Genomic DNA, 20424 nt, shown 5'->3' with positions numbered 1-20424 from the left:
CATGCAGGTGCACCACTCTGCCGGGACCAGACGGATGGGCAGCCTGGAGCCCCCTCCCCAGGCGGGTACAAGAGAGATGTACTGTCCTGCGCTCCCCAGTACGAATGATTTGGCAAAGTCAAAGCCAGGACAGCTTGTCTTGAAAGGCTGGAGGAGAAGGGTCAGGTATTTTGCCTTCTTCTTGGGCACTGATTGGTTCAAGTTTGTATCACAGTGAAGTCTGAGAAGTGGGGAAGAAACCCAAACCACCTTCCCTGAAAGAGAAAGCCTCATTTGCCCGCCTAGCTCAGGCTGGAGAGGACAGCCTCTCCCAGCCAGGCACATCCGATCTGCTGCTGACCACGGAGGTTTCCATCGCTCGGTAGCAGATTTTGGACCTTTGCCCTCCAGCCAGCAGTCATGCTGGAGGAAAGGAGGCGGCCAAACCGGCCCTGTCCCACCACCCACCCGGGCTCACCCCCCATAGCCCATCCTCAAACGCAAGTAAACATAAAGAGAAACTAAGAGGCACTAATAACGCAGATACGGGGAGACTCAGGCTTGCGACCGTCAAACATGGCTCCGGATGTCTTCGTCCAGCTGGAGAAAAGCCGAGTCCCCATTTCAGATCTCCTGCAGCGAGTGGCCGGGGTCGCTGCGTTCCCGTTTCACCAGTGGCTCCCCCAAGCTCCGGGAGTCCGTGTCCACCTCGCTGCCCAGGTCACTGATGTCATCTGCAAAGGACAGGTCTCAGCATGAGGGTGGCGACTGGAGGGGAAGAGGTTCTTCTTCCCAACAGAGCAGGGTGGAAGAGCCAGCACAAGGTTTCCCCCTCCCACAGCGATCCAACCCTGACCCAGCAGGACTACCCTTGAGGAAGAGGAAGGTACCTTTGTCCAGTAGTGTTGGGGACAGGGATGTGAGGTCACCAAACTGAAAGAAAAAGGAGTTACAAGGTAAGTGAGGTTTCTTGGAGACCCAAGGCGCCAGACCTGCAAGTTGGTATCTATTTCCAAGCAATTCTAACAAGCAGCTTAAGCGCTCAGGAGAAACCACAAGCGTCAGCAGTGCTGGTGGTGAAGAGCAGAAAGCAAAACCAACCGCATGTTTTGGGGAAAAGTCTGTCGCTGCCATTTAAACCTCTGGGCAAACACCACACACAACAACCCAGGGCAGGATCGAGCTCTGGAACGAAGGGAGAAATTTCTCCATCTCCCAAGTCATGACCAAGTGCTGCCACAGACCAAAGGATGGTGCCCTTTCTCCAGCCCTCTGCATCTCTCAGGCAACTTCTCAGACCTCTCCTGGGACTCAGCCATCACTCCGCCTCTCTGCAAAGCCTTCACGTTCATGTCAGGAGAGTGCTTTGGCTTGCAAGGCCATGGTGCCAAGCGTAACCAGGCAGCTGGGGATATATTTGGTTCTGGAGATGTGTTGTCTCCCGCTGTGACGAGGTCTGAAACACTAAATTGCTCTAACAACAATGCTGAAAAGTCATGCAAAGTTGGGAGGCAGAAGGAACTGAGGAGAGCAGGAGTTATGAAGGGAGCAATGGAAATGGAAGGACACGATTCATCCTCTTTTGCTGGGAAGAATCCGCCTCCTCCGGGAGAACAGAAACATTGTAAGAGTTTAATGAAGGAAAGGCAAAACCTGAAGGACGAAAGCCTCCCACAGCCGGGCTGTGCAGGAAGCCACTCTCTGCCTTTCATGTTCCTTTAATACCAATAAAGACAGAGGTTTTGCAGGGAAGAATGGGAACTCGCAGCACTGCTGACTCGGTGCAACAGCATGGGTCTAACGGAGGGGAAGGGAAAGCAAAAGGCACGAAGTTGGTTTGTCTGGCTCCCCTACATGAGCTCCGTGGAAGGAAGCAAATAGCATGAGCTTCAAGGAGCAAATGAGATCAGTTTTAATTAACAGTAGTTTCTACATTGCTGTCACGGGTTGTCAGGGGCTTTTAAATCTGTGCGTTTCAGAGTGAAAAACTGGATGTGGGTTCAGCTAGGCAGGAGAGGAGCAGCCTGCAAGCCAAGCACCAGATTTACTGTCTGATCTGTTAAAACAAACCAAAACAAAATCCCCCAAACCACACAAACAGCCCATCATTTCTTCAAGTCAAAACCAGAGAGTGGCTGACTGCGCATGTAACTCTGGAGCTTGCAGAGGCCTGAGGAAGTTCAGTGAAGGGTATCACCGAAAGCTGCAGGGAAAGCAAATTTTGGACCTTTTTTTGCTTGGTTTAGTTTTTGTGTTTGATGGGACTTTGCTCTGGCAGGAACCTCAAAGTCAGGGTTGGTACCCACAGGTTATGGAGAGAAGTGGGGCGATCCTTTTCCTCCCTCCTCCAGGCCTCCAAAGCCCAGCTGATGCTCAAGTGCCCCAAAACCCATCAGCTCAGGTATTAGCGAACCAGGATGGAAGATGCTCAAGGAGCTGGATCCTTGCGCCAGGCACTCAAAACTATTCCCTAAATCCTTTGGCAAAGATGGTTTTAAAAACACGTTCAGGACACAGTATGGTTTGTGAATCAACCGTGATTCTTTAAGTGCTGCTTAGTTTGGGTTTGTTTCTAAGGCATAAAGAATTCTCACCTCTCCCATTACAGCAATCGGTGTCTCCCCTGTTGCCTGGGCAACACGATGCTCTACCAGATAAAACATGTATTCATCATAGAGCAGGCGAATCAGGTGGAAGGAACCAAAGCTGGCAGCACTGCGCAAGGTGAGGTCACGGATCACCATGGAGCTGGAAAATGGCCGGGAAACAAAATATTTGGGTTGTGTTTTACACTTGCATCACAGCTGATTTGCATTCTTGACGCTGAAGGTACCGTGGGGCACAGTGCTCTGTTTCTACCTCCAGCCCAAACGTACCGAAGCACTGTAAGCAATCAGTTGACGGAGCACCCTATCCCCATCCCGAAAGGACACAGGAGACACAATGCTCCCTTCTGTACCAGGGCAGAGCAACAGTTAACCAGAGTCGCATGAGGATAAAGAACTTGGCCTTGGTTTTTCAAGGAGCTATTTACATGCCCTAAGCCCGATGCAGAAGTATCTCCAAAATGAGAAAGAAAATGTACCTATAGAAAGACCATTTCAACAGGAACTGCCTGGCTGCCTTGGGGAAGCTGGGACTGCCTTCGTGATGCTTCAGGACTTGAGTAACAACATTATCCAGCCAAGTAGCCCACTGGTCCAGAGAACTCTGCTGCTGCAGAGTGAGCTTGAAATCCTGCTCCAGCTTCTGTACCATGCCTTCCTCACACTGGCACACCCACGAGGCTTGCTCCTGCTCGGGAAGAAGGGCTGACAGTTACTCATGCCAAACCTGCATGGTTGTTGCATCCCAACCCAGGAATTCATTTCTAATAGACAAGGACTCCAAATCAGCTCTGAATGACGTCTCCTCTGATCCTTCCAGACCACAGATCAATATTAATATTAGAACTATATTATTGTTGGTAGCACTACTTCCTACAGAAGTTCCTTAGTATCTTCTCTGCTATTCACAGTGAGATGGCAAACTTATCCGGACAAGTAACACCAAAACAGTTAAATTGTTCATTTAATCGCTTTTTAGTATTGGAAATAAGATGCTGGCTACCAGCAGACAACCTCATAAAGAGTCCCAGTTTTAGACATGACCTAGGAAAAGGTACCATAAGTTACCTGCACATTGGCGAAGTCGACCCGATTGAGATCGCTGAGCATCTGGTTTATCTGGGAAGTGTTCTGCAGCACCGCACGGGCGGCCTGAGCCAGGTGATTCAGGGACGTGTATCTCCGTAACGTCTGCGCAAAGGCACTCACAACCCCGACCTGTAACACAGCACGTAGGGCACCGCGAGCAGGAGGCCACGGAGCTGGAAGGCAAACCCTTCCCAAGGATGAGCTCAAGCACACGGCACACATCAGCTGGGGTAACCTGCACAGTCCCACCCGCGCTGCTGGCCAACACATACACAAGCACTTTTGCAGCATCTGTTGCATCTTGCAAACCAGTCTCCACATTTCTTTTCTTTAAACTAACAGGCTTTCACACTCTGCTTCCAGCAGAGACCAGCAAGGTGAGAACAGGCTGCAAGAATCCACGGCTTTAGGAGAGGGGGAGTAGGAGCCTTGGGTTCAGTCTTTGCAACGCCGTTCAGTCCATGAGGTGTCCTGTGCTTTCTAGTAGGACAAGCCTCATTCCAGTGCAGAGATTTTCTTCTACAAAGCTTTATCTGCAATTTCAGGACATAGGAATGGCTCAACAGACAGAGCATCACCAGCTTCTGGCACAAAGGAATTGCCCTACCTGTCCTCCCACTCCTTGCTCATTTTGGTTCATAATTATTCGTTACACCGTGCTAGTCTGGAGTACACGCGGCCAAACCCCCGCAGTGACTTCCAATCACCATGGAAAACTGCAACATGCTCACGCACCCACGCAGTTCGTACCCCTGACCTGCACCGCGGTCCCTCTGCTTACCTTGGTCTGGACAACCTGGGGGGGAAATTCACTCATTGCGTTCATCAGCCACCCTTCCAAACTCTTGGCAAAATTACGAATCGCCTGTGTAAGCGTGCCTGTAAAGAAGTCTGCAAAGTTAGAAAGGCTGTTCCGCATCACCTTTGGACACCACTTTCTAGCTTAGGACTGCTGTGGAGAGCACAGCCTCTGATCTGGTTAGCTCTCATCTCGCTTTGGCATCAAGGAAATCAGCTGGGTCCTGAGATGCACTCAAATTTTTCTTATTCTCTAATGTTGTTACTCAAGCTTTTCTTATTTTCTTATTCCTTCTTATCCTTTTTTTATTCATGGTCCTTCTGAGGATTTTCCAAATGTTGAAATACGCTCTTTAAAGACACACACGTGCCCCAGCATGTAGGCTGACAACAGCAGCTCAGAGGGACATGGCTTTCCAGTACTGCTCAGCCCAGTCCAGCACTGAGTTGAGGCCTCGGGAAGACTGACACACGCACCTCACTGAGAAGCCAAATCAGAGAGAAAACCCTCAATCTCAATCTCCCAAACGAAAGCTGACCCCAAATTTCCAGGAGGGACAGGATGGTCCTGCGTAAACAAAGATACTATCTCCAAGGAAACATCTCACAAGGATTAGCCGTGCTTACTTGTGCATTGAGCCTGTGCTTTTACCTTGACTCCTAGTCAAAGTCTGGAGATGGGATATGCAATAAACCAAATTTTAAAAGGCATGGGAATTTCCAGGGGCCACAACGTACTGTTGACGCAGAGCAATGCTGCAGGAGGAATAGTGCTGTTGCCATAATATTTTAGTTTGTATTCAAAACAAAAACCTCTAAATCAGCTTTTCCAATGGAAATCTTTGTGGCCAGTGGTAGCCAGATGAGTGAGTCACGGATGGCTGTTTGTCAGACACAGCATCCCGTGACTCAGCCCAGCGAGGAGCAGGAGCTGAGCAGGGGTCGGGACCACCCGTCCTGGCCACGCCGCAGGATACTCACTGGGCACCGGTCTGAGCACGTCTGGGATGAGGATCTCCACCAGAGCCTGGTACAAGATGTGGTCGCAGCTTCTCATCCATTTGAGGATGGGTTCATATTTGCACAGAGCGATCAGCTTATCTTTCGGCAGGGTTGTTTCGTGTTCTTCTTCACTGCGGGAGGAGGAGGAGGGAGGTGGCATTAGCAGTAGGTTTGCATTCAGTGCACTCGCCCTTCCCCTCGATTTCTAACCCCAGATCTCAGCAGAAAAAAGCCATTCATGTTTCTTTTGAAAGGAAACGTCTGATCGTTTGTACACGTCTTGTCTGACTCTGCAAGTGCCTCTCCGTCCACGGGGTCAGAACTCCGACCACAGGTTTCCCTCAAATCCGCATCTCCCGGTGCTTGGCCTGCCCGCCTTCGCTTCTTCCATCTTTAGCCTCGGTTGCCTTTCACACACTCACGTCCATGTGTACGTGGGAATTGTACTTCAGTACAGTCATTTCGGCAAGCAAAGGCTTAGCTGGTTCCTCCTTACAGACCCAGCTATTTCCAAAACCTTCACACCTCTCTCCTCTGCTCTAAACCTCCTCGGCCATAGCAGTGGGGACAAAACAGTTTGCAGTGAATGTTGTTTGAGCAGATTAGCCAGTATTGACAAATACTACAGATGGTTTCAAGGAGTTAAACATTTTCAAATGCTAAATGTTTTCAGAAGGAAAACGATTTGGTGTTTCGATGAGAACAGAGGTTATTGTCTCTGACTGACTAAGGTCAATCAAGCTGGCATTATTTTCACTTTATAGATGTATGGAAACTTTTTCTGCATGATTAAGGCACAAGATATTTGGTTAAACAGCAAGCCGGGAAAACCGAAGCCTTAATGCACTGCCAGAGCATCAAAGCTGAGCTGCTCAGACACTATGCTGGGAATTGGGAATTTGGAAGGGACTTTCCCCAGGCATTACCTCAAAATCATTAAAGCCAAGCCTTGGACATACTATAAAGCGGTACTCATACCCCCTGCCTGAGCAGTTTTAGTAAATGAACTCCACAGGCATACTCCTAGAACACGCACACGGAGAAACTGGCCATTAAGTACCGAAACTTTCTGTTAAGTGGAACCATATTCTACATTTTATCATGCTTTCCAACAGTTTGCCACTTTGATAATATTTGGGGTTTATATTTGTATACATACAAAGCAGGGGGAGGGAGTGCTTTATTTACCTATCATCTTGATTATTAGCAATGGGATGGAGAGGTACTAGAGCACACACCCTTAGACAGAGCCCTGCAGAAATGCTGCCTCCAGGTGAGGCTATTTGTACCCAGCACGGCTCGCCCTGGGCTGCTGCAATGTGCCTTGGAGACAGACCCTTACGTAAAAGAGATTTTGAAACAATCATACACAGCTAGAGTGATTCCTCACTGGAAAATATCCATTGGGTAACATCTACTGGGGACAACAGGGCCATATTCTACAGATTATTATAGGGTACCGCTTAGTACTCAAACTTTTACCATTTTTCCTCTGAATATAAAAAGTCCGTATTGGCAGTCCTTATATTATCAGTAGAAGTGGACAATACAGACTTTTAATACAAATTTGAAGAAGAAACCTTCACCTTTTCAATTTTCTCTATATTCATTTATTTCCATTCCCCTGTCTCTTGGCAGCAGACTACCAACGCACAAAGGATGAAGAAAAGGCAATAACAACGAGCCAGGCAGGAGTACAAAGAGTTTGTTTGCCATTATCTGCCTCAAAACACGAGGCACTTAAAGACCTGGATAGCCAGCCAAAGAAGCGAGTCAGTCTATATGTCACTAAAACCTCAGAGCCTGAGATGTCACTCGAGACGGACACCTAATCACACGGAATCGTTACCGTCTGCTCCTGATGACCTCTTACGAAAGCAGCATCCCGTTCTCATTCATCTCTGCATTTTGGATTAGCACTTGTTACAGGAGGTATAAGGCACGTAGATGTACATCGTCAGAGCAGATGCTTTCCTGGGAAGTCTGAACTTTGTGTGGTCATAACGATATTAACCACTTCTGACTCTCTTTGTAATGATTCTGCAGGGAAGTAAATACTTTCAAGTCCTACAAAGCAGTCAGGACGCCTAAGGAAGCTGAAAATACTTTGTGCATTTGTAAAAGAAAAAATATCACCCAAAAACGAATCATTCAGAAATAATCAAGGCACAGCAGTGTACCTGGATGGCAGGGCAGCAGAGCCATCACTAGATGGTGTTTTAGGACTCCAGAAGGATTGCCACAGTTTCTCAATATAATGAAATTGAAGATTCATTACAACATCCAAAGTCGCCTAGAAACAAAGAACACAACTCATTAGCTGCTCTGCTAGCAGCTTGTCACACGGTGTAGGCATAAATTTCATGTGGTGCCATCTAGATTAAATAATTTACAAGAAAAATAACAGAAAGGGCATTGTTCTAATAATCAACATAACATAAAACAGGCCACACAATGAAAAAATAACATGAAGCGCAATATTTGAGTTGTAATACCTAGCAAATCAAGCATTCCCTATTATATCCTAGCTTTTTCTAAGAGCAGGATATGAGATGAGCATATGAATTATGTCCCACATCAATCAATAAATCAATTAAAAATATTCCAAATAATCACCTCGCAGTGTCTTGTGTAAAGAAGCTGCAGAGTTTTCACATCGTTCATGGTGACCCCGTCTTCTAAGATGATGCTACGTAGATCAGGGGCTGGGAACTCAGGGAAGACATGGGTTACATCTAGGGGAAAAAAAGAAGATTGGGAAAGATGGTGAGAGTTAGGAGCGCTCGGTTACACAGGACTACAGACGAGTACAAGGTGCTGCTGTTGCTGGTGGCGATCTTTCATGTTTCAGCTGGGATGAAACAGGAGAAATGAGACTGATAATCTGGTACTTTCCCTGATCCTTGCTGTTGTACTGGGCACAAAGCGAACAACCGCAGCCCATTTATTCAGCGTGGAAAGGAAAATGTTTTCTTTCTCTCTGTAATAAAAGAAACAAGAATACATTGTCCTCATCTACCACACTTCCCATTACATTTTCTCCGAAGCTTGAAAAATGTCTCTCTGGTATTTTAGGAGTACAATGGAAAATATAATTGGACAGCAGACGTATCAGGAGCAATTGTATTGCAGAGCTGGCCGGGATTTGCTATCTCCGCAACACGTAGATCCAGGACCAGCAAAGCCAGAGGTTTGTCTCACAAGAAGGTCCGTACGGATCGTCTGCAGTCGGATATGTATTGCAGCCTTTGCAATGAAGAGAATCGCTCTTCTCCCTCCAGCTGCCTCTCTTAGCAAGGCTCTCCAACACCTCCACTCCTTCCATTCAATTTGGATAAAACCAGAGGGATTAAAAACACACTAAAAGGGAACCAACAGACCTGATGGCATGAGGAAAAAGCCTTCCTGTGGGGAAAGGAGTTAGCAAAGAAACTTAGCAAGTGTGATGTTACAAGAGCTTATCAGAATATATACTATATATAAACTAGATGTATATTATGTATGTATAATATATAATACTGTAGATTTCTTAGAAAAGCAAACAAATGCAGAACAGTCAGGGCTTGCTGGACAAGACCTTCCTTCCTCTTAAAGCTCTAAGCCTACAGATAAGATACCTTACCACATTAAAGCAGTGTCCTCACCTATGAATTGCTGATGATGTTGACTCTGAGCAGCAACCGATTGCTCCGGCGTAGTGTGCGGGTTACTATTGGACCCACTCTCTGCCATGCCATCCATCTTCTGTGCTGGTCTATACCTAAATTTAAGATTGTGGCTTGGGATTTACACAGGCACGAGCAGACACGAACACGTTACCATCTCCAACACGGCCATGCAGACTTTTGCGTTCATCGTGTAATAACATGAGGTTACATTCAAGGCCAACATTTTGAGGGCTGACCGTTTATATCACTTACTCAAGTGAAGGGGGAAAATGAGAACCTCCTTTTGAAAAGCACTCCCCAAGACAGAATTAAAGGGGGTAAGAGGTTTGCCCAAGGTGACACCAAAAAAAAAAAGAAAATGAGAAGCAGAGCTGGAGTGGGTGCCAGACTGCAGACTCTGTCTCAGGAGCTGACTTTTGCATTTACTTTCTGTTTGGGAATCGAAGAAATAAATTCTTCTGCTCCTTCTTCACTCCAGCAAGAACCAGAAGTGTCCGTGCTTCCAAGAGACAATTCCAAATTCCTTTGCACGTTGTGTTTTATATTCAAAATTACTCAGACACAAGATTAACCACAGCAGTATTTAACTTGCACTTTTGTACAAAAAAAAATCCCAAACAAACAAAACCCCAAATCCACCCAAACACAACACAAGCCCTCAAACCCTTTACACTGATGTGGCACAAATAACTCCGGAGCTGAGGTCCTAACACAGTTTGGTCACAGGGACGCCTGAAAAAGCGGCACACACGGTGGCATTCTCTGTCGCAGCGGGCTGAATCGCACCACTGGCAAACAGAATAGGCAGATAAACGCCGCTTTGTAGAATCACAGAATGGTTTGGGTGGGAAGGGACCTTTAAAGGCCATCCAGTCCAACCCCACTGCCACAAGCAGGGACATCTTCAACTCAACCGGGTTGCTCAGAGACCCATCCAACCCGACCTGGAATGTTTCCAGGGACAGGGCATCCACCAGAATTATTTTTGGACCCTTCCACTACTCAGAGTAGCCAGTGACTTGAAGCCCCCTCTTCCACAGCTCAGCTCTGGCACTTCAGCAACACTTGGGTCTGAACCGTCCCAACACGTTCCCCTTGCTCCCAAGCGAAGCCAAGTCCCAAGATGTGGTCTGCTGCATTCTTTGGGAAGGGACCCTTGCCCGCGGCAGCCACGGGGGCACCGCTAGCGAGCTCCAAGATGCTGGGAGCACCTACCTTTGCTTCTGGTGGATGGGCTGCTGCCTCATTGCCATGTACTGGGTGTCCTCCTGCAAACGGTTCAGCGGAGACTCTGGTTTTAGACGGATCCCGTAATAATGATATTTGGAGTTTCCCCTGGAAGTATCAGCGTTGAAATTACTCAGTGTAAGCTAGTCAATGGAAGGGACATCGTAGCCCTGCAATTTACCCTTAGGCTTGTTTTGACAATACACCCTACTTCTTACAGCACGCGTCGGTTTGCTGCCAAGCGCTATTTGAACGGCTGAACTAATGAATGCCATCATCCCCCATAAAATATAAAACCACATGTTGCAAAGTTCAGTAACATCCACATTTAAAACCCGGCAAGGTTTGTTCCAAGTAACCCATGGTAACTGGAGAAGAAGAGACAAGTGTTACAATACAAAGTGCTATTAAACAGAATGACAGAAAGACCTCAGGGGACACTTGGCTATTTGATTAGGGTTTGAGGATTTGTTTTTTCCATAAAAACAAACTTCCATCTTTATCTAGACTTGGATAAAACAAGCCTGACTGAATAGTCAGCTACGATAAGAAAAATGTCTCTCTGTTGCCAGCACTTTCACAGCAACGACAACAGGCTTTGATGTGGCTTTTTTTCTTGGAGTTGCTTATTTTTGTACTTTTTGTAAAAACTGAAAGCTTTTCGCAAGCAAAAGAGGCTGTAATTCTTTTTCCTTTGCTGGCCAGTAAAGCTGCTGTGATGCTCCTTAGGAGAATGTCCTTCCATCACATCAGACAGATGTGTCAGTTAAAGTTTTTCCACCAAACTGGAATTTTTCAACCCCCAAGTGTCTGCTTTTGGGAGCGAGAAGGACAACTGTGGAACCATGGATACATGACGACAGTACATCTAACTTGGCTTTAGCCAATTTGTGGCTAACAACGGTTGCGCTGAGTCCTCAGTGGGAGAGGTGACCGAGCCAGGGGAGCAGCCGCAGGGTCTCCAGAGCCCTAATTGGGGATGCTTAAAATTCATTTGCTGTGTCACTGTGATAGGGTCTGGAGGCACCTTAAATCCAATGATGCTTCCCATTGGAAAATCACATAGACAAATTTAAGAGAGGAATATTTGTCAAAGAATTAACCCTTTCTTTCTTGGTGGGGAATTTTCTCTTTTCAAGGAGACGGTTGAGTCGTTCAGTCTTTGTCACCGTACCACAGGGTTTTATGCATACTGAGTGCTAAGTATGAAGTACGCTTCGGCCGTGTCTTAAGTGATTTTAAGTGCTTGCAAACTAAATAACAGCTGCATTTATAATCTAAATGAATGAATAAGAAAATAATGGTGGACAGCTATTTCCATATTTATGGAGGTTTACTGTATCCTTCCCAGCCTGCACATTTGCATTTTTAAATGTGGTTTTTTTCTTAGTTGTTTTTTCTTTAATCCTTGATGGGATTGAAGAGTTTCTCTCCTCTAATGAAATTATTTCAGAGCTCTTGCACTTGAACCAATCTACAGAAATCCAAACTCTCCCCTGCTCTTTCTACGACTGTTGCCTTCACATTCCCCCTGTGGAATGCCCTGGACCCATCTAGTTTTGTTCTCGTTTAGAAGCCCAAACGTCTAAAAGCGAATTTTATTACAAACTCTTACACAATCAGAGCAATCACTATTTCTCTAGTGTATTAGCTACTTTTTAAAAATTAGATGCTGGGATAAAATGCAAACTCAGCTGTGCAAGCTGAGCAGATATTATGATGCTCCCTTGAAGGACGCATATGTAATTACGGTAAGTATATTTTCTTATGTTACATTTTTGTTGTCACATCATATGGATCTTTGATGTTTTAAAAGCAAAAATTCTGCCACAAGATTTGAGTATTTGAGAACTAAGCCATTTCCATCTGCACAGCTTGTCTGCATCAAAGATGTGGGCACAGTTTCTGTGACGGAGAACCTTTACTGGACCCAACAGGAGAAACCATTTCACTGCCCCAGAATTTTGGGCTCTGTAGCTGACAGTGGCAATGGTGAAGATGAGTTACTTCATCTTTTTGAGACAGCAATGGAATGAGAGGAAGCCTAGGTCCAAATAAAATATTCTTAGACTTCTTAGGAAATGGACTTAGACCAAATTCCACTGTGTGGCTGGACACGGCACTGTCACCAGAGACCCGGAGTGGGTCTGAACTTAACTGTATTGTCAAGCCTCTCACACCGCTGATTAACGGTGAGAAAGCGGCTTGGCCTCACAACACATGGAAATTACTTCAGTGCCTCGGAACAGCAACTTTTTTTTCCCACAAGATGACGGTTGGTTGTTTCTGTAGATCTCAGAAGAAAGACCAGTGCCTGCTAAATGATGCTCGGTAGGTTCTCAGTATGCGTGAGAGAAGTAGGAGGTTGGGGTTTTTTATTTAAATGTAGATTCATACCAACCTGGTTCCCAGGCGACGAGTCCTCAGCCCCATGAACACCGAACGGATCAGTTTTCCAAAGGAAGCGGCGTTCACTGGATCCAGTTTGTGCTCCTGACAGTGCCGCAGGTAATGGTTGTAGAGAGAGCTCCTGGGAAGGCTGACGCCTTCCGCCGTCTCGTAGTTGTCCAACAACCACTGGAGCTTTATGTATGGAAAACATAAATGAATAAAGAACTCAGGAAAGTCTAAAGAGGGTTGGAACGGGCTGCGTCAAACAGTGTCAATGCTTAAATGTCAGGAGTGCCCATCCGCCCTTAAGAGTTCGAGAGAACTTAATGCTGGGTAGTTAATTTATATAAGTTAATCTATATAACTCATGCTGGTTACATTTTTATACAAGTAAAAGGACCCCCAGCCCAAAGCTAATAACCCAAACAAAAATGCTGTCAGATTTTGCAAGAGCATTAAAACACAGTCCACGTGCCATCTCAGTGTCCACCTTGGATTCAGATTAATTCCTGCAGAGCCAAAACAAAGCTGTAGGAACTCGTGTTTTCCAAGAGTAAAGATGTTAAGATACTGACTAAGAGGAATAAATTTTAGGGGAACAAAATATGCTGCAAATTAATTTGCAGATTGGCATGTCTGCAACTGTTCCCTTAACAATAAAATTAATGGTTACCAAAGCAACCTTAAAAATCTGAGGGGGTCCATCTATTTTTCAAAATGTACTGTCTGAACTTCTGACATTTCTGTTGATTAAAGTTTGCAATTAATATAAATTATTTATACCCAGCCAGTCTGAAAGGGCAGGCCCAGCACACAATGTCAGTACAGGAATTAAAGTGCAAAAAGACAAAAACTCCAATCTCCTTTCATTGGCTAAATGATTTCAGCATCAATAAAGTAAGTGTTACATTAAGTGAATTTTTGAAGGAACTAGATGTACCAATGGAGTAAAACCAATAGCTTTGGTAAGAGCCCTTTCGTTGTCGTTAGGAACATTTGGGATTAACAATTTCAAGACCTCCCTCTCCATCCAGACCTCCATCCCTGCAGGCACAGGAGGCACAGCTCCACCAGAAGCAGCTGCATTCGCACCAGATCAGTGGCAAAAGAGACTCAAGTTATGGGTGCCAAAATATTAGCCACATCATCTTCTTACGACAAAGAGGTCAAGCACATACTGTAATTAAGCACAAACTTAGTCCAGAAACCAGCGGGACTCAACCACGCACATGGATGTACAAGTTGGCCTATGCTTAAGTCCTCTCCACTCCTACTTCAGTACCTGGCTCTTTTCTACCCTTTTCTCTTGGTGAAACTTTGGGGTCCCAATTCACCACTATGCTGGAGTTTTGTAGCAGTAACTCTGTGAAAATACAACCTGAAATGTGTAATGACATCTCTGACACCTCACTCCATTGAGTTATTTTCAGTTTATGCGCTTTACATGCAACTTCGCTCTCACACAAAGGCTTTCCAGCACCTATAAATGTATGTTCTGTGGTTATCATTCACATCCGCAAATTTAAATTTCTGCTACATAAAGTGAGCTGAATCCAAAGCTGTACAGTTAAAACTATTTCATTCCTTAGTTGCCTTTGATCCAACGCAACCGCAAGTTCAACTGACCGGATCCATCAGTTTTGGTGGCCTTTGGAGCAGCCCAGGGGCTGCCACAGCTGGAAGACGAAAAACCTCTTGGCCTTTTTCCCCTCTGTCCTGCTTTGCAGAGAGCTGCTTGTCACCTCCTCACCTTTCATAAGCTACACATCACCTAAGACATTCTTTGATGTGTTCTTCCACAGACAAAGATCTTTCTCACCTCCAAACCCTGCAGTCCTAAGAGATGGTGTTCGTTAACAACCAGCATCCCTTCGTGCTCTCATCTGCTGAAGAGACATCTCTGGGAAGCCCCAAAAAGCCGTCCTGTAGCCCTGAGCCTCCCCTACCCATTAAGCTAGCTCGAACAAAAGTGGACCGCAGTATTTTTGATGTAAAAGACCAGCAGGAGCTCAGTTTTTAAGTAGTCCACAACTGTGCTAATTTTGGTCCATCACCTGTATTTAAAAGGTTCATGATTAAGAAGGTTCTTTTTTTTTTTTTTACCATTTATTTTATTTATCCTACGGAAGATACTGAATGTCGATTCCCTATTTATTTTCTAAATCTGTTCTAATTCCAAGCCTTAAAAAGAAAAAAATATTGCATGTTACTATGGAAAATTCAGATATAGGTAAAACTCTCTCATTTAAATAAATCCTGGACATTTTTAGTCTCATCCCAGATATTTCTAGAATATTCCCTTCATCTTCCAGCTTTCTTTTTCTGCAAGTGTCTTTTTATATTCCTTTAACCATCACAGAGTTTCACAATATGAACTCCCACTATCGAATTAGAAATCTATTATGAAACACACAAAAGAGCTTAAAAAAGAAATCTGTCAGAATATAATTTACAAAACATGATTTTTGCTCTTCCTGCATTAGTAATAACAGACCGGGCACTTAAAATGAGAACATTAAAGATGCTTTCCACTTGTATCCCTTATTCTGTTTACTTTTTGAATTTTGCTCAGCTGTGACAATGACAAGATATTCCACGGTTTTGTTTCTGTTTATACTACAGTCAGGTTCCAATAAAATCACTATGCAGCCATATGCTGCTTTGTTTATTATAGGCACTACAAGGGAACATTTACATTTCATTTCTACTTTATTTCTATCGACTGTTTGTTTTGATTAAAAAAAAAAAATCCTTTAACAAAAACCTCGTCCTTGTTCAATTCAAGGATGGCTCTTGAAGGGTGGAAAAAGCAATACGCAGAGCTGACTGGGGACAGAACCCTTCTTTTTCTGAAGGTCTACACTTAGAGAGGTTTTCTTATGGGCACTTCCACAAAAAAGAAATTAATGAAGACACACATCTGTGGTTCATATTTAAGGAGTTTTTATCTGAGATTAAGCTCAGTCCAGCTCAGAGTTAGGACGGACCCTGGACCACCCGCGTGCCTGCTGAGCATCCCCAGCTCAGCGACCGGGAGGAACGCTTCCCTCGCACTGGGAGTTCCCCGCTCTACCTCACCGATCTTCTGCAATTAAAGTTTCACCAAAACCTAGATATTTTCTTGAAAAGCCTCTTTTCTAAAACAAGTGCCTGTCAGCTCTTGTCCCTTGCAGAGTTAAGCCCTGAGCCATCCATGCACGTGAGCACAAGCTCCAGCATCGCCCGCCTTTCTCCACCGAGCAGAAGATTCAGCCTTCATTAGGTCATTATATTCCTCCTCCGGCCAAGGGAGAATTATTCCCTTTAAGAGTTTTCCTACTTCTCTGTTCTGTCTCATTTTAGGTGTTTCCACCTAAACACCATTTGGGGGTAAGATCTTTTCCTCAGGGAAAACTCCATCAGCACCTACCCACAGGAAAGGAGTCCAATGTTTTTTGGGGGGTTATTTTGGGATTTTTTTTTTGCTTTACAGGCAGTGAGGACAAAATACGTTTTCCCCCTACTCCTGTGGGTGCTATGGATATCTAGGAGCTGCAGGGCCTCAGGCAGGTTATAGCATCCAACTGTTTCCTTACATGCCCAGCTTTAGGCACTCGTGTACAAAAATTGTAGTCATTTTTTCTCAGATTTCTTTGAGTCGTCTGCAAGCTCATAATTGGCAAAGAAGTAACGCTCTGACCCAGCGACTCTGGAGTACGCTTGTGAGCAGAGCGTTTCCAATAACAGTAACAGATTGACATGATTTCATTAGAAACATCATGTGTCACTGGGGTACTAACATTAGCTTAAGCTTCCAAATTTGATATTTCAAGTGCACTTAAATAACCTCTCAGAGAGTTTTTGAAGCTAAATTAAGTTATCAAGCGTGGCTCCATTTCATACTGACTTTGTTTAAACAGCATTAGGTAAAAAAATCCCTCTTGAGATACCTTTAGTTTTCCTTTTTTTTTAAAAAAAAAAAACAAACCAAAGATGCCTGGCATGAAATATCTGCTGACGGCAACAAAATAAACCATTATCCCAAGAATTTACAGATTTGCAAAACGTGAAATTTAAAATGAGGAACAGAACACTTACTGAAAAACTCAGCAACCTTAAGACCAAAAGCAATTAAGTCAAAACTAACCGTGCATTAGCATTATCTCACAACTTCCTCAGCGACTAGCTTCTGTCAAGCTCATATTTTGTTTTCAGCCTTGACAAATCACGGTCACCTGCTGCTTCACTTTCTGGGTCTCAGGTGCACGCCTGACAACACCGCGTGTCAGTCACACAAGCGTTTGGGATAGGCAACCCTCTGTCTGGTTTTTTTGTTTTGCTTTTTTAACATAAGGAGGTGGCAACGGAAACACCCCGGACAGCAGAAACCCTTGTAACGCGGCATGTGCCAGGGAAGACGTGCAGAGAGGTTCAGCGCCACGCGCGCATCGGGCTGTCCCGTACCCTGCGGTTGGGAGCAACCTCTGGCAGTCTCCAGGTGGTCGATGCCCCATCCCTGGAAACATTCAAGGTCAGGTTGGACGGGGCTGTGAGCAACCTGATTTCGTTGAAGATCAGAATCACAGAACGGTTTGGGTTGGAAGGGACCTTAAAGACCATCTCATTCCAACCCTCCTGCCATGGGCAGGGACACCTTCCACTAGACCAGGTTGCTCAAAGCCCCATCCAAGATGTCCCTGCTCACTGCAGGGGGGTTGGACTAGATGACCTTTAAAGGTCCCTTCCCACACAAACCATTTGATGATGATTCTACAAACCCAATCCAGCCTCCTACTCAAATCAGGGCTCACTTCAAGGGAAGTCAGGTCCCTCAGTCCAGTCCAACGGCTCATTCAGTCAAGTCCTGAGAACCTCCCCGGGCAACGGCACCAACCTCCCTCCAGCTCTAGAAAGAGATTGCCTGATCCCGTTCTGCAATGTGCCGCGTTTCCTATAGGCAATGCTCGTATCGTCGCCTCCTCGTCATTCCCACGCGTCCGCAGGCATCGCTCCGTGCTCTGGGAAGGCAGAGCAAGGACACCGGAGGTTCACGGGGCAACAAGGGCCCCGCAAGTTTCCTTGGCTCAGGCTCTGCTCCCTGGCAGAGGGAATTACCCGCCCCAGCCCTGGAGCTGCCCAGGGCAGCACACTGCTTGTGCCTGGACTGACATCTTCAGCAGGGACAGGCAGCGAGATGATCTGTACACACATGCCCAGGAAGCAGTTTATTTGCTTTAGAATTTGTAACAGAACTTAAGCCTTATGCCAAACTACGAACTGTGACCTGAGAAGAGAGACATTAAGTTCTTTACTTTTACCTTGCAAGACAAGGGTGGAGAAGATAGGATCAGAGGTTGGATCAGGCCCCAATTCCATCCTGCGCAGCCCGCGGTCAGGTGAAATCTCTTTCCTATCTTGGCTTTCTTCCCTCTGCCCCTTTCCTGCTTTTTGTCAAACCTCCTTCAATATCACACCATGACCCATCCTGTCCTGCTCTGCACTGGGACGAACAAGAAAAATTCTGCAGAGCAACATTACCCTTAGACAAAGGTGTGCGGCACTCAGGGCACAGCACGGGCGTGGGAACATGGCCACAGCCTGGGACAGGACGGATGCAGAGAACAGGAGCTACCAGCCTGATGCTGCAGGTTTGTGTTCCCCCAACTACACCCAGGAACCTTCAATTTCTAGGAGAGGAAATAAGGATCCAGCTCATCCAGGAGCCCTGGCTTGGAGTTCGATATCAGCTTAAGAGAATCAGACTGTTAGGTCTAATGTTCCTTACATTTTCTCTAGCTAGTTCTCTAGGGTGAAGAGGGCAAAGATTTAGGGTTTTTTTGGCAGGACCTAAGAATGACGACAGATCTGCCCTCAAATAGAAAGCAAAAGGAAATCTGTTAGAATAAAGAAGTACCACTTTGTGCACTGTGATTTATCAGTGCAGAACATGCTTCAGCCTAATCCAAAACACAGTGAAGTCAAGGCAAGTCCAATGACCTCACCAGGACTTGAATTAGACCCTTCGAACCTCACAGAAGCATGTGCTCACTGTTAAGCCTTACTGCATGGGAGCCATAAACGATGATGCAGGAGGCCCAGTGAAATAGTGGGAACTTCACACAAAGCAGGGAAATTGTTGGCATAGTGAGAAGAGAGAGGTCTAGCAAATGTATTTAGCATAGCATTGTAATAGTAACGGTCTTCCTGAGGCACAGAAAGAGGCAATAAAGGCATTCACAGGAGTAGGCTTTTGGTACGCGCTATCTGAGGGATATGTCATGATTCACGCCAAGTTATTGCTGTAGAATTGCAAGTTATTTTCCAGCCATCTTTCAATCCCAGTGAAAGGAAAGAACTCCCTCCAATGTGTTTATCTAATTGCCAGCAATTTCCATTGCAAGGCAGATGAAATAAATAAACACAGGGTAGAGGCAGTTAACAGAATCCAGAGCATCTCATAAACAAACATTAACATCATGGCACTTTTTTGTAGATTCTTGTTTCTTGGGAATGGGCTGCTTTGGGCAGCACAGCTGAATCACGAGAGCTGCTTTGAGTGGCTCGTGCCGTTGAATACACCAAAGGGCTACAAATAATGCTCCCACTAAAGCAGGAAAAAGGTTGTAAATTCTGATTGTAACTTACATGGCTGTTGAGCAAACTGCTTTTGTGTGATGTAATCCCTTCATTTTTTTGTAGGTTTTCAATCGCCATTTCAAGCTAAAGAAATGTGCACAGGGAAAAAAAAAAAAAAAAAAAAGGAAAAAAGAAAAAGAAAGGAAATCAGATAGTTAGCAACAGCCAGGATTATTATTTCTTTATTAATAATTTGAATGATTAATGCTTTATATCAACAGGCTCGTGAAAGAGGCAAACAGATGAGGCACAGTCCTTATGGGATGAAGCTGCAGAGACGTTATTGTATGGCATGCAAACTAACAACACAGCAAGAATCTCTATCAGGGTGAAAGAGCGAGACCAGGGGACTTTTGATCTTCCGCTACAGGCATTGCCCATTTATAAAAGAGAAGCAGTTTTCCTTCTCCTTTCCCCTTCACGCCTAGACCGACCCACCACCAGACAGAGAGGCTGCCGCGGGTCAAAGGAGATTTGCTACAGAGAAGGTGCGTTCTACCCAGACCTTTCAAAGCAAACTGGACGTAATGACTTTGGTTATTATTCCTGCTTAACATTTTGAACAAAAAACTGATGGTAACTAAATAAAACAGGGGCACAAGGAGGGCTGACACACAGAATGCATAAGCTGGAATGGCTAAGAGCTCTTTGCTACTGAAGAGAACTGCAAAGGGACGCGGAAGGAAGAAGAGAGGGTTCAATTAAGCGAGCTTCTTCCCACGCAGGCAGCCTGGCACATCTGGGTGCTCCTTGTCCTCCTCTCCAGGGATCTCCGAGCGGAGCCAGGGGGAGGCATTCTGGCCCCTGAAGAGCCCCTTTGCTTCCCTCTGTCCAGCTTCTCTTCCATACTCAGCCCCCTACGGCTGCTGCTGTCCCGGTTTAAGGCTGGGTGGGTGCTTAAAGCGGGGGGCAGATGCTCTCTGTTAACCCCGTCCTTTCCCAGAAGGGGAAGGAGAGGAGAGAAGGGAGAGAGACTTATGGGTCGATTAAAACTACTTGAATAAATAATAATTATGAAAAAGAGTATAATAATATTGATATTAATACTA

The 20424-nt window shown here is 45.5% G+C and overlaps 1 protein-coding gene across 1 annotated transcript; it reads right to left on the bottom strand.

The window, feature by feature from the left end:
* Positions 1 to 524: 524 nt before the first annotated feature.
* On the bottom strand, positions 525 to 19494 carry RFX2 (regulatory factor X, 2 (influences HLA class II expression)). The gene is made up of 13 exons (XM_009700109.1): positions 19385 to 19494; positions 12771 to 12952; positions 10358 to 10477; positions 9119 to 9234; positions 8091 to 8209; positions 7655 to 7767; positions 5454 to 5605; positions 4456 to 4553; positions 3654 to 3803; positions 3065 to 3273; positions 2574 to 2727; positions 870 to 912; positions 525 to 713 (listed from the first exon to the last, which is right to left on the bottom strand). Exons 1-13 carry the CDS (start codon positions 19451 to 19453, stop codon positions 604 to 606), a joined length of 1635 nt encoding a protein of 544 aa, XP_009698411.1. The 5' UTR covers positions 19454 to 19494; the 3' UTR covers positions 525 to 603.
* Positions 19495 to 20424: the final 930 nt, after the last annotated feature.

This window comes from Cariama cristata, unplaced genomic scaffold (genome assembly GCF_000690535.1).
Source record: "Cariama cristata isolate BGI_N322 unplaced genomic scaffold, ASM69053v1 scaffold27645, whole genome shotgun sequence".
NCBI classification, from domain to species: domain Eukaryota; kingdom Metazoa; phylum Chordata; class Aves; order Cariamiformes; family Cariamidae; genus Cariama; species Cariama cristata.
This window is presented reverse-complemented; position numbering and strand designations above follow the sequence as displayed.